The 13,822-nt window shown below is 40.5% G+C and overlaps 1 protein-coding gene across 1 annotated transcript; it reads left to right on the top strand.

The window, feature by feature from the left end:
- Positions 1–8,568: 8,568 nt before the first annotated feature.
- Positions 8,569–9,191, top strand: LOC308379845 (insulin; the record flags this gene model as incomplete). Its single annotated transcript, XM_080857107.1, has 2 exons — positions 8,569–8,761; positions 9,028–9,191. 2 exons carry the CDS (start codon positions 8,569–8,571, stop codon positions 9,189–9,191), a joined length of 357 nt encoding a protein of 118 aa, XP_080713233.1.
- Between the last annotated feature and the right edge of the window lie 4,631 nt (positions 9,192–13,822).

The raw sequence follows: 13,822 nt of genomic DNA on the forward strand, positions 1-13,822 counted from the left end.
GGGGTAGAGCTTTGAGAAGGACTGAACCATTACAGCCTCAGACGTAGGGGAGGTCTGGACTAGCCTATTCCTCTCGGTGGGATCCGCACTGCCGGTTTTCCTGAAGAGATTAAAATTGCCGTGAAAATAATTTTTGTGATTTTTTTTTTTATATATATATAAATATTGCTTACATTTTCACCAGTGGATGAGGCAATACAGAGAGACAGAAAGGAGGAGGAATTGGAAAAATGAAAGAGTGAATGTGATGAACTCCTGCAGAAGACCAGAAGGAAGACCATGGAGGGTTAGTTCTGTGCTTCAGGAGAGCCGGAATCTGACTGCGGTGTTCTGCGCAAAACAAAACATATCCTCTTAAATATATAAATATGTATGATCAACAGTTATGATTTGTATTATTTATACCTGGACATTTTTATCAAGTATCCCCTCAAGTCGGGGCAATTTGCTGTTATTATTTTAAATAAAAATGTTTTAATTGGGTGTTCATGAAATGGCACACCCATAATTCCCTGTTCCTCCTGTGCCCAAGGCTCAATGATTAAAAACTCCATTCTTGAGGGAGGGCATGCAGAAGGGGTTGTGGTTTAAACAGAGTGTCTGATGTCATTTTGTATGTCTCCATTCTAAAGAAAAGAGGAAGGAGAAATGTATTTAAGCTAAATAATATGTTCTTTCTGTTCTTTAAAAGACTATGAGAGAAGCAAAAAAAAGTGTTAACTGTTTTCTGAGAGAAACCCGATTGGTTCGAGGAGGAAGCTGTAACAGTTCTTCTGTTTGTTTTGTTTTGATTTTTGAAAGTGTACAAAATATCTGTGTTAAGTGTTTCTGTTTTTTCTCTGTTGGTTGTTATGATGGTAATATTAAGGATTATGATTTGGAGTTCAGCTCCTGGTTTGATCTATGTGTGTAAATATTGTACAATTGCTCTCAGGAGCCTCTATCTCCCTGTCCGTATTCTGTAAATGGGTCTCTGCGTCTTTAAAAGAAGCCAATAAAAACATTCAAATGATGGAAATGACAGGGGAAATTGACAAATTGCATTAGACTATTTTTTAAGATTTTGATTTTATTTTACAATTTAGCAGCTGTAGCCAGTATCAGAAAGCCGCCTCCTCATCTAAGCAAGGTGGGAGTGGGAGATGGGGGTGCGTTCAAAATGACCTGAAAAGGACAAAATGTTCCTTTGTGTAAAGAGGGCATTGACTTGTTTTTATGTACTACGTACAACTAGTAAGAAATATAGCATTTACCGAGATGAGGTCATCCATTAATGAATTACAAAAACACATGGAGATGCATTCTCTTTTTATTGAGCCTATATTTTTTTGTTTGAAAAAAAAAATGCCACAAAGACCTGCTACAGCACTAGACCGAAACCCTAGTATTGCAGAAGTATAGAAATCCTCCAATCTGAGGAATTTGCTGAACAACGTGCCTTGTTGCCATGGTGATGTTGCCATGGTGATGAAGCGGGGTGCGTAGTAGAGTATTTGTGCGACTCTGGTGATGGCTGTCCCTCTTTGTCTCTGCTCTCCTCTCCTAGCGTGGGGGGATGGCAGGGGGTTGCCTTACTGAGTGCAGCCGAGAACCCAGTGAATGCTAAGCTATAGAGTATTTTGGGTGCGAGGGAGGCTATTGCAAATTCTGACTATACAGCTTTAAGTCTTTGGTATTATATCATTTATTAACATGACACTGGGCACCACTCACTTATTCTCATATGTGGAATACATAGTGTTCTACTCTAATGTTTCCCATCTCTGAATGTTAGATATTCTTCTTCTCGCTGTGTAAGTCATGTGCATGTTTTATTCTGTTTATAATCCTTTTTTCTTTCCTTTCACCCCCTCATTTCCTGGTTTTCTATTGGTCTGTCTCCTTTCTGTCCTCCTCTGACTCCAGCCGTTCCATTAGGGTACAGCTCCTCATCCAACCACAAGGGGGCCTCTGGTGTTACTCTCTCAGGCTGAATACAGCTGTTGCTATTCTAATCATCCAACCATTCTAAGCATCACTGCAAAGCTATAGAACACATCTCAGCCATAGCCATTCCTTATTCAGTGTCAAATTATTCTTCCAGATACCTTTTCAACTCATCTTCTGTTAAATTGTAGCAGTGATTGTAGCATCACTGGTTGAATGGGGAATGTTCCATTATAATAGTCATAGGATGAGAAAGTGTATGAGCATCCTGGCACCTTCTCTCTGAAACACTAGTCTGCTTGATCATAGAGGTCTAGTTCTGACCTCCCATTGATCCTTCAGACTACACATAGGCTACATAGGTTCAAAAACGTGCTAAGAATCTATGTATACACCTATTAAATGCATACTTAAAGACATATCAGTCAGTCACCAAATCTGATCCTACATGTACACATCTCTACACTTTACTTTCATAAGATACAGCTAAATGTGTTCATTTGTGACCTGTTAGGGGACAAACAACCACACAAGTAACAGCTTGATCATATCAATAGAGTGACATGTCAGCCCAAGTGAAGACCCTATGTCCCTATTAGAAAGTCCCTATTTCTCTTTCTCCCAACCCTCCACCCCTCTCTCTCTCACTCTCACACATCTTACCTTTCTCACCTTGTCCCTGCTTCTTCTACATAAGGGCCAGAGGTGTGTGAAGACCATGTTGACACCCTCCCACTCTCCCCGGAGCCAGGTGCCAGACACCCGGACAGCAGGACGTCCAAGCCCTGCAGCAGGAGACATATTTGTCTATTGAGGGAAAGACCATGTTCACCACATGGCTGAAGAATCCAGTCCAATTAGCTCATTTCAACTCAACTAAATTAGTATTCTACATATACAGTATATATATATATATATATATATATATATATATATATATATATATATATATATACAGCCGCGGAAAAAATTAAGAGACCACTTCAAAATTATCAGTTTCTCTGGTTTTACTATTTATTGGTATGTGTTAAAGTAAAATGTACATTTTTGTTTTATTCTATAACCTACTGGCAACATTCCTACCAAATTTCAAATAAAAATATTGTCATTTAGATCATTTATTTGCAGAAAAATGACAATTGGTCAAAATAGCAAAAAAGATGCAGTGTCTTCAGATCTCGAATAATGCAAAGAAAACAGGCTCATATCCATTTTTAAACTACACAATACTAATGCTTACACTTAGGAAGAGTTCAGAAATCAATATTTGGTGGAATAACCTTGATTTAAAATCACAACTTTCATGTGTCTTGGCATGCTCTCCACCAGTCTTTCACATTGCCGTTGGGTGACTTTTATGATACTCCTGGCGCAAGAATTCAAGCAGCTCGTCTTCTTTTCATGGCTTGTGACCATCCATCTTCCTCTTGATCACATTTCAGAGGTTTTTTATGGGATTCAGGTCTCGAAATTGGGCTGGCCATGACAGGGTCCTGATCTGGTGGTACTCCATCCACACCTTTACTGGCCTGGCTGTGTGGCATGGAGCATTGCCCTGCTGGAAAAAACACTTCTCAGAGTTGGGGAACATTGTCAGAGCAAAAGGAAGCAAGTTTTTCTTCCGGGACAACGTTGTGCTTTGCCTGGCTGAGGTTTGTAAAAGACCATAAGGATTGAAAAAGCGGACTGGAGGTTCTTCTAAGTTCGTCTTCTCTGATGAGTCCGATTTCACAGTAGGTGCAAGACTCTCTGGCTTGTAGGCCTCTCCAGGTCCCCGTCTAACCATCAGACGACCATGTGTTGGGCAAAGCTGAAAATTGGACTCATCAGAGAAGACGAACTAGAAGACCCCCCAGTCCGCTTTTTTCAATCCTTATGGTCTTTTACAAACCTCAGCCAGGCAAAGTACAACGTTGTCCCGGAAGAAAAACTTGCTTCCTTTTGCTCTGACAATGTTCCCCAACTCTGAAAAGTGTTTTTTCCAGCAGGGCAATGCTCCATGCCACACAGCCAGGCCAGTAAAGGTGTGGATGGAGTATCACCAGATCAGGGCCCTGTCATGGCCAGCCCAATTTCGAGACCTGAATCCCATAAAAAAACCTCTGAAATGTGATCAAGAGGAAGATGGATGGTCACAAGCCATGAAAAGAAGCCGAGCTGCTTGAATTCTTGCGCCAGGAGTAGCATAAAGTCACCCAACGGCAATGTGAAAGACTGGTGGAGAGCATGCCAAGACACATGAAAGTTGTGATTTTAAATCAAGGTTATTCCACCAAATATTGATTTCTGAACTCTTCCTAAGTGTAAGCATTAGTATTGTGTAGTTTAAAAATGAATATGAGCTTGTTTTCTTTGCATTATTCGAGATCTGAAGACACTGCATCTTTTTTGCTATTTTGACCAATTGTCATTTTTCTGCAAATAAATGATCTAAATGACAATATTTTTATTTGAAATTTGGTAGGAATGTTGCCAGTAGGTTATAGAATAAAACAAAAATGTACATTTTACTTTAACACATACCAATAAATAGTAAAACCAGAGAAACTGATAATTTTGAAGTGGTCTCTTAATTTTTTCCGCGGCTGTATATATATATATATTATAATATTAGATAAATATGGCATATGGCCATCTGAAAGATGTAGTAGTTTGTTTTTGATGTTACAAGGGACCACACATCTCATTTTTTGATTCATTCATGGTTTGCCCATTGCTGTGTCTCACACGAGCAAAAACATACTAAATTCAGGTGAAGAGCTTCAGAATCTTTCGTATTTCAGTCTGAAGCACATTCCTCTGCTGCTGAGAAAAGAATAGGAACACATGCACCAATATTGTGTTTAGGACACAATGCTAAGATACCATCAAAGACAGGAACAATGCAGGTAAAGATACAGAGATCAATGGGTTGTTGATCAATGGGTTAATTGGTCTCCTTTCAGGTTCTCCTTTTCCCCTTTTCGTCTACTTTTACTCTACTTTCGTCTTATTTCGTCTACTTCTGAAATGCCAGTGAAGATTTATTTTTCTCACATCCTCTCTCTCTCTCTCTCTCTCTCTCTCTCTCTCTCTATCCCTCTCGCTCTCTCTGCAGGATAGCTTACCTCTCACTGTTTTTGATGCAGTGCTCGTTTAGGCCAAGTAATGACAGATAATGGAAGGATGGGGGGTGGGGGTGGGGGGGGCTGATTGATGAAATCATTAATGACATCATTAAATAATTTATAGCAATAGGAAAACGAACAGGCAGAATGGAGGCGAGTCTGCCTCTGTGTGCCTGCATTTGTGTGTGTGTGTGTGTGTGTGTGTGTGTGTGTGTGTGCGTGTGTGGTTGTGTGGGTGTGTGTGTATGTGTGTTGTGAAAATGAATAGGCAGAATGTAGGCACATACAGTGCCCTCCACAATTATTGGCACCCTTAGTGAATGTGACCAAAACAGGCTATGAAAAAATACATCTTTGCTGTTTATCATCTTGGTCTTTCCCTCAAAATATTTACAAAAATCTTACCTTTTCGTCAAAGTAAAATTCTTGAAAGAAATATTTTTTTTGACATTACATAAAATATTTTTCTCCAAAACATGAGTGCCACAATTATTGGCACCCCTAGAAAATCCTATAATTAAAATCTAACTGAAGTATATTACCAGTCATGTTTTACATTTTTGAGTTCACCTGTTTCATTAGGAACTCTTAAGTGGTCAACCATGGCTTCCTGCTTCACTGAGGTATAAATATGAGGTGACACAGGCCAAATACCCTTAGTCATTCATCAAGATGGGAAAGACAAAAGAACTCAGTGTCAAAGTGTGACAAAAAGTTGTTGAGCTGCTGAAATCCGGATTTAGGGAAATAAGAAAATATCTAAACAGTTGGAAATACCCACTTCCACAATCAGGGCAATAGTCTAGAAGTTAAAAGCGACAGGAGATGTAAGGAATCAGCCTGGAAGAGGACCTATCTGTAAATTTACCCCACACACCATGAGGAGGATGGTTTGACTGGTAAAAGAATCTCCAAGGATCACAGCTGGATAATTGCAGAGGTTAGTTAAGTCCTGGGGTCAGAAAGTCTCCAGAACTACCATCAGACTGCACCTACATCACCACAAGTTGTTTTTGAGGGTAATCAGAAAAAAGCCTCTGCTGTCAATCAACAACAAACTAAAGTGCCTACAGTTTGTCAAATGTAAGTCAGACTTTTATATTAGAGTTATATGGTCAGATGAGACCAAAATAAGGCTTCTTGGCAACAAACATCAAAGGTGGGTTTGGCATAGACAGAAAGATAGCCATACAGCACGGTGGCTCAGTGGTTAGCACTGTCGCCTCACAGCAAGAAGGCCCTGAGGGCGTGGGTTAGAATCCTGGTTGTTTCTGGGGTTTGTATCCCGTTCCTTCCAGGTCCTTTCTGTGCGGAGTTTGCATGTTCTCCCCGTGACTGCGTGGGTTTACCCCGGGTACTCCGGTTTCCCCCATCATCATAAAGACATGCATCACACTACATCGTATGAATGTTGGTGGTGGTCAGAGGGGCCGTAGGCACTGCCACGCTTCCGTCAGTCTGCCCCAGGGCAGCTGTGGCTACTCTCGTAGCTTACCACCACTGGTATGACTGTGCGACTTTGGGTCATTGAAAAGCGCATTACAAATAAAAGGTATTATTTTTATACAGAAGAGCACCCCATACCCACATTGAAGTATGGTGGCGGATCTCTGATGTTGTTGGGCTGTTTTTCTTCCAAAGGCCCTGTACATCTTGTTAGGATACATGGTATCATGTACTCCATCAAATACCAGGAGATAAAAAATAAAAACCTAACAGCCCCCCTCTAGGAAGCTTAAAATGGGCCGTGGTTGGACCTCCCAGCAGGACAATGATCCGAAGCACACCTCAAAATCAACACAAAAATGGTTCACCGACAGCAGAATAAAGGTTTTGCCATGACCATCACAGTCCCCAGACCTAAACCCCATAGAAAATCTGTGGGAAGAGCTGAAGCCGAATCTAAAAATGTGTTGACCTCAGAATCTGAAGGATCTGCAGAGATACTGTATGTAGGAATGGTCTCAGGTCTGTGCCATGTGTTCACCAACCTCATCACGCATTATGGGAGAAGACTTGGAGCTGTTATCTTGGCAAAGGGAGGCTGCTCAAAACATTAAATTAAGGGCTGCCAATAATTGTGGCACACCTGTTTAGGAGAATAGTATTTTTTTAATGAAAAAAAAAAATAATTCTTTCAATAATTTTATTTCAATGAAAAGGTAAGATTTTTGTAAATATTTTGAGTGAAAGACCAAGAGGATAAACAGCAAACAAATATTTTTTCATAGCCTGTTTTGGGCACAATCAATTAGGGTGCCAATAATTGCGGAGGGCACTGTATGCCTCTTTGTGTGTCTCTGTGGTTGTGTGAGTGTGCACATATAGGAGATTAAAAGGATATAGGATATAGGAAATTAAAATATTGTATCCTACCTCTATACTATGATGGTCTATTCGAAGAAACTTGTTGCCACAATATTCATGTCATACATAACATATACATAGACACACACACATTATAGTGTAGACAAACACTATGCAGAATTCACACACTACCACCTCAAAGTCTAATTTCTATCTTCCACAATGAAGAGCACATCTGAGAGGAGACTGAGAGACTGATGGGCAATGAAGCAGAAGTGAAGACAGAGAAATTTCACAACCAGATAATAACGCTTTACTTTTACTTTAATTAACTTTTGGAGCACAAATTCCAGGCTTGTTTTAAGAAAGGGGTTGTATTTATGATGGTTCGTTACCAGCCTCTCTACAGTGTGCAAACAGACTTTATGTGTATTTAATGATCTCATTTTATGCACCTAGACTAGGGGATGACAAACTCTACATCTTGCATTTGATAAGCAAGATGTGTGATTTATTTACTGTCCTGTAGGGCTCTGGTCAGCATCTCAAGCTGTGAGTGTGTAGGTGGCAGAGGTGAAGGACTGGTAGGGAGACAGCTGAAAGGAAAATCAGAGTGGAAAGAATAGGAGGTAGGGGTAATTACACAGGTGGGAACAGGGTGATTAAACAGAACACATCGAAACCATGTAGCTCATGGATCAGTAATAGACTGCAATGCTGGACAGAGAGCCCAGTGCATTAGTGACAAATACTGAGAGAGAGACAGAGAGAGAGAGATAGAGAGAGAGAGAGAGAGAGAGATAGAGAGACAGAGAGATAGAGAGACAGAGAGACAGAGAGAGAGAGAGAGAGAGAGAGAGAGAGAGAGAGAGAGAGAGAGAGAGAGAGAGAGAGAGAACAGAGCACCAGGACTATACGGTACATCTCCCCACTCCAGTATTGCTGGAGGGACCAACCACAGCCTCCGGATCAGTACTGTTACAGCCAGGTAAGCGCCTGTTCCACAACCTTTAATTGAAATGCTCTGTGTCCACCTCTTCTCTCTTTCCCTTGATTTCTTCCTTAATCTTCTTCTGTAGTTCTGATTGTAAAGTACAAGTTAATGAAGCTGAATGAAGTCCACTGAACAACTTTTTTTGTCTGTTGATGTTCACTTGTGGAGGTCACGACATGTGTCTATGTACAATTTTTTCCTCAAATCTATGCAACTGCACCAGTTGGAGAAAGAATGTCTGGTTTCAGAGTGCTGCTGCTGCTGCTCTGCTGCGTGTCTCTGGCTCCCAGCGCCCCTGGTGCGCTCGCAGTCTCCCTCAGGGCTCGCCGACTGTGTGGGGTTCACCTGGTGGATGCCCTGCTGTTTGTCTGCGGCGAGAGGGGACTCTTCTACCAGCCGGGAAGACGTGTCAGAGAGGAAGACATACGTAAGGGACATGAACAAACGAGAGAGTGAGAGTAAAGAAGTAGCCGGGATGGGAGGTGAAGGCAATTTCTTCAGCTCACTACAACTGAAGTCTCCCCATCTGTAAGATGTCCCTCAATAGATGGACAGAAAATTGTCAAGGATGTTGGTTTATGTCAGTGCTGCCCTGATTGTAGGCGTGTATAGAGTATGTGTGTTTGTAAGAGTGAGGTAAGAGTGTGAAAAAGAGACTATTTATCAGTATTTCAAATCCATTTCTACTTGCAGGTATCAGGATGGACAGTGTTCCTTCTCTTGAGGAGACCAGAGTTGTCCTGGACAAAAGCAGAGGAGGACCCAGCAGAGAGATCTCAAAGAGAGGCATTGTTGAGCAGTGCTGTCACTTCTACTGTGACTTCTATGACCTGGAGAATTACTGTAGGAACACATAAGAGGCGTTGATGCTTAGATTAGTGTCATGGTTACACCTGCTTACTCTTGCCAAAAAACATTTAGAATGTCACATGAACCGCAAAATGTAGGAACATCTAAAGGGACTTAAACTAACCTTGCAGTGATTCGTAATACTGATGTAACATTGAGAGGAGGGTTTGTGGAGCTCCATCCTGATTGTGTGTTATGAGTGTGAGAAGGAACATAACAGAATGATGTCATGAAAGACCATGGAAACCACATGGTAAAGTCAAAACATTAATATACATCTCATGCTGCACTCATGCTGCTGAACACTATGATACACAATAAACTTCTGACAAATCACTATAGAATCTGTGTGTGTTTGTGTTTTTGTGTGTGTGTGTGTGCACGCGTGCACATGTGTTTAATGAACGGGCAGAATAGAAGCAAGCATGCCTCTGTGTATCTCTTTGTGTTTGCATACAGCCATAGAGGAGAGTCAAAAATGTATACAACAAGTCCGAGCGGACAACAAGATGCGTCAACTCAACTCTGCCACCTTGTGGACACAGGAGGGAGTTACAATTGAAAGAATGCGTTTCAGACAGACCGACCGACCGACAGACGGACGGACATACCCTCTTATAGAGATGCCGGACGCATCTAATAAACTACATATATCCTAATGGAATTACTCTGAAAAATGTTTATTGGTTCACTTTCTAAATAGGGCAAGTATAGCTGAGTATGTGAGTACACACTGCCCTGACTTGAACTGGCACTGGCAGGAAGACTTAGGAAGTCTGATTGTCAGCTCTCTGAGTTGTCTGCGAGTGTCTTTAGGGAGTTTGTTAGTGTCTGTGATAGAGGGTGGACCAAGATAAAAATAAAAAAAAATTTGGTCTATTTGGAATGTAATTAATTTCGCCCAAGGAACACTACCACCAGGCGGCGACATGTAATTGTTTATGGCTCGGTCTGAGCGACCATGTTTCCAATTTACAGAGACAGGATTGTGTACGAACACTGGAGGTTTTTGTGGCATAAACACAGAATGGACAGCTAGAGGGGCGTGAGAAGCAGCTCACCTAATTTTACAAAATGTGCACTGATTACGATGTGAATGTATATTCGATCTGTAATTGCATATGCCATATCAAATGTTGTGTTAATGTGTTCGCTACAAATAAGGCTGTGGGAAAATGGATAAGTCCTCATGAGTGGTCTAAACAGATTCCTTTTAAGGCGAGAAAATAATTCGGACGTCCTCCTGCGACTGTCCTAAAGGCTCCTATTGCATGCTGCTGCTGTGTGAAGTTTTGCCATCCACAATTTGTCTGCAACAGATCTCGAACTTCCAGTCCCAACATGCAGAGCGTCTTCAACCAATTAAAACACCAGGGTTGAACACCTGTGCCGTCTGCTCTTGTGCTGAAGAGATGCTGTAAAAGAAATATATATAGGGGAGACCGGGGCTGGTTGTCTCACGGGTTTGTCACACTGCTTACTCCAGGCACACTAGAGGGCGCTGTGGTACAATTTTCATATCAAACTGTTAGCCTTTGTTAGCTTACTCATTTGCACTTGCAATTTTGCTGAGCAGACACAAAACATTGAGGTGAGGACACAATTTGTAATTTTCATGCGTCAGAGTATATTTTCATGTTGGTGTTGTTTTTGTATTGAGAGCTTGTAGATTATTAGTCATCAAAAAACAACACACTCATTGAAAAGACAAAAGTAGTAGCCTAGCTTTATTTTGAGTCATCTTTTAACATAATAGTTTAAGCCATGCTGCAGCTAGGTTAACATGTTTGTCAAGGAGTCAGTTGGGGATGGTTGTCTCATAGCTTGCGGGGTTGACACCGCAAGTATTAGAATTTTTTTTTTTCAACTGAGGATGGGCAGAGAGTGATATCTTTTGTGTCTTTGTTGGTAGAATGGTCAGGAACTTCAAGAGAAAGACAGACAGGGGCAGCACACCAGCTGACATTATGCTTTTGGCTGTGAGGCTGGTGAAACTAGAAGGGAAAAGCAGACATAGAACAGCTAAAGAATTATACATTAACTACAGGACATTGACACGTTACTGTCAGACAATGTCAAGTAAATTGTGTTTGTAAGAGTGATGTATGAGTGAGACAAACAGAAAGAAACAATGATAGCATTATTTGGGTTTATTTTTCAATATTTCAAATATATTTCTATTTGCAGTTCCAAAGAGGCGTGAGGAGGCCAGAGTTGTTCTGGATCGTAGCAGAGGAAAACAAAGTTCACCAATGAGCATTTTGGAGAGGTGCTGTCACAGACCCTGTGATATTCATGTCCTGCAGGAATATTGCATACACTAGATCAGGGATGGGCAACTTCAATGCTGGAGAGGGCCACAATTTTTCTTTATCGCTACCAGAGGGCCGATTCCCACTCTAGGGCAGGCTTTCCCCTAGAAAACACCTATTATTTTTTCTGTGACCAAGCAAAACTAGGGGGGGTCTGGGGGCATGCTCCCCCATAAGATTTTTTTTTAAAATAACCTTTTAAATAGTGTCTTCTAGTGAGTTTTAGGAAGAGAAATTAACAATATAGATTTAAAAAATGACACAACAATAAACATATTGAAGACATCTGCTCACAGTCATAGTGAGATAGGTGATAATTATACTGTAGTATGGTAGGGATTTGCAGCTCAAGTGAGTAGGTTAACGTTGTAGGCTAGAGCAGGGGTCTTCAACAGGTACTGCAGGGGGGTCGCGAAATCTTTGGTTGATAAGATAATTTTTTTTAATATTTCTAAAAAAAAAAAAAAAAAATTCAACCAATTTTTTTTCCCACAAATTTAAATGTCTTCCAAATCAGAATTGTATTTATTCCCTTTAAATTTACATTAACATAAATCCAACATATTGTAGCGAACGTATAAATTGATCGAGAAGACGTTATCTTTCAGTCCAATCGAAACATTCAGCTACCCACTGGAGCTCTCTCAAGCTGGGCACCGGTTCACTCACAGCACCTTTCATGCACAGGCACTAGCCAATCAGATCGCGTTTCTGCTCAAGTCTAAAGAGCGCGAAGATCAAAAAAAAAAGATGGCGGACCAAACTCCAAAAAAAGGTCAAAAAACTTTAATTGTAACTGTAATTGTAGCTTTGCCCAACACATGGTCGTCTGATGGTTAGACGGAGACCTGGAGAGGCCTACAAGCCACAGAGTCTTGCACCTACTGTGAAATTGGACTCATCAGAGAAGACGAACTAGGAGACCCTCCAGTCCGCTTTGGTTCAATCCTTATGGTCTTTTACAAACCTCAGCCAGGCAAAGTACAACGTTGTCCCGGAAGAAAAACTTGCTTCCTTTTGCTCTGACAATGTTCCTCAACTCTGAGAAGTTTTTTTTCCAGCAGGGCAATGCTCCATGCCACACAGCCAGGCCAGTAAAGGTGTGGATGGAGTATCACCAGATCAGGACCCTGTCATGGCCAGCCCAATTTCGAGACCTGAATCCCATAAAAAAAACTCTGAAATGTGATCAAGAGGAAGATGGATGGTCACAAGCCATGAAAAGAAGCCGAGCTGCTTGAATTCTTGCGCCAGGAGTAGCATAAAGTCACCCAACGGCAATGTGAAAGACTGGTGGAGAGCATGCAAAGACACATGAAAGTTGTGATTTTAAATCAAGGTTATTCCACCAAATATTGATTTCTGAACTCTTCCTAAGTTAAAGCATTAGTATGGTGTAGTTAAAAAATGAATATGAGCTTGTTTTCTTTGCATTATTCGAGATCTGATGACACTGCATCTTTATTGCTATTTTGACCAATTGTCATTTTTCTGCAAATAAATGATCTAAATGACAATATTTTTATTTGAAATTTGGTAGGAATGTTGCCAGTAGGTTATAGAATAAAACAAAAATGTACATTTTACTTTAACACATACCAATAAATAGTAAAACCAGAGAAACTGATAATTTTGAAGTGGTCTCTTAATTTTTTCCGCGGCTGTATATGGGCCATTCTACCGAATTCGTGTAATATGCAGTCCCTCAACAATAAAAACTATTTACAAAACAATTAGGTATTTAGGCATAGATATTTAATTAGAAAATGTTATGGTCTATATAAACCCAATGCATTTCATGAGATAGTGATAAGCTAAATATGTACAAAATCATCATTTATAGGGTACTTTCTATTGGGAAGTAGCTGTCCCCAACCCTGACACCTAAATTTCAATGCCTTTAAATAACACTTTTCAATTTTTTGAGATTTTTTTCAATGATTTAATTTCAAAGATCTTTATGATTGGGTTGAAACAGAACTTGGAATATTTAGATTTATTGTGGGTTTAATTTTTAAATCAATTTACTATACTCATTTACTATACTATACTCAAAAATCATGTCCCTAGTTTTCATGTCACTACCGAAACACAAGAGTTTTAGTCCATTGGCTGAGCCTGTGTTTTAGCCACGACTCTGCATTTTTGACCATGCAGTGACACTGCATCTCTGTCCCTCATGATTGAATGGTAAGTAGCTTAATCCCATAGTTTTTATATAAATGTGTTCCAAAGTCTGAAAATCGACGTGTAACCTTAAGAATTGTCACTACCGAAACGCATGTTTTCTTCAATTAAGTAAACCTTTTGGGGTTTCATGGAAAATC

Source organism: Sprattus sprattus (genome assembly GCF_963457725.1).
Source record: "Sprattus sprattus genome assembly, chromosome: 18".
In the NCBI taxonomy this organism is placed as follows: Eukaryota; Metazoa; Chordata; class Actinopteri; order Clupeiformes; family Clupeidae; genus Sprattus; species Sprattus sprattus.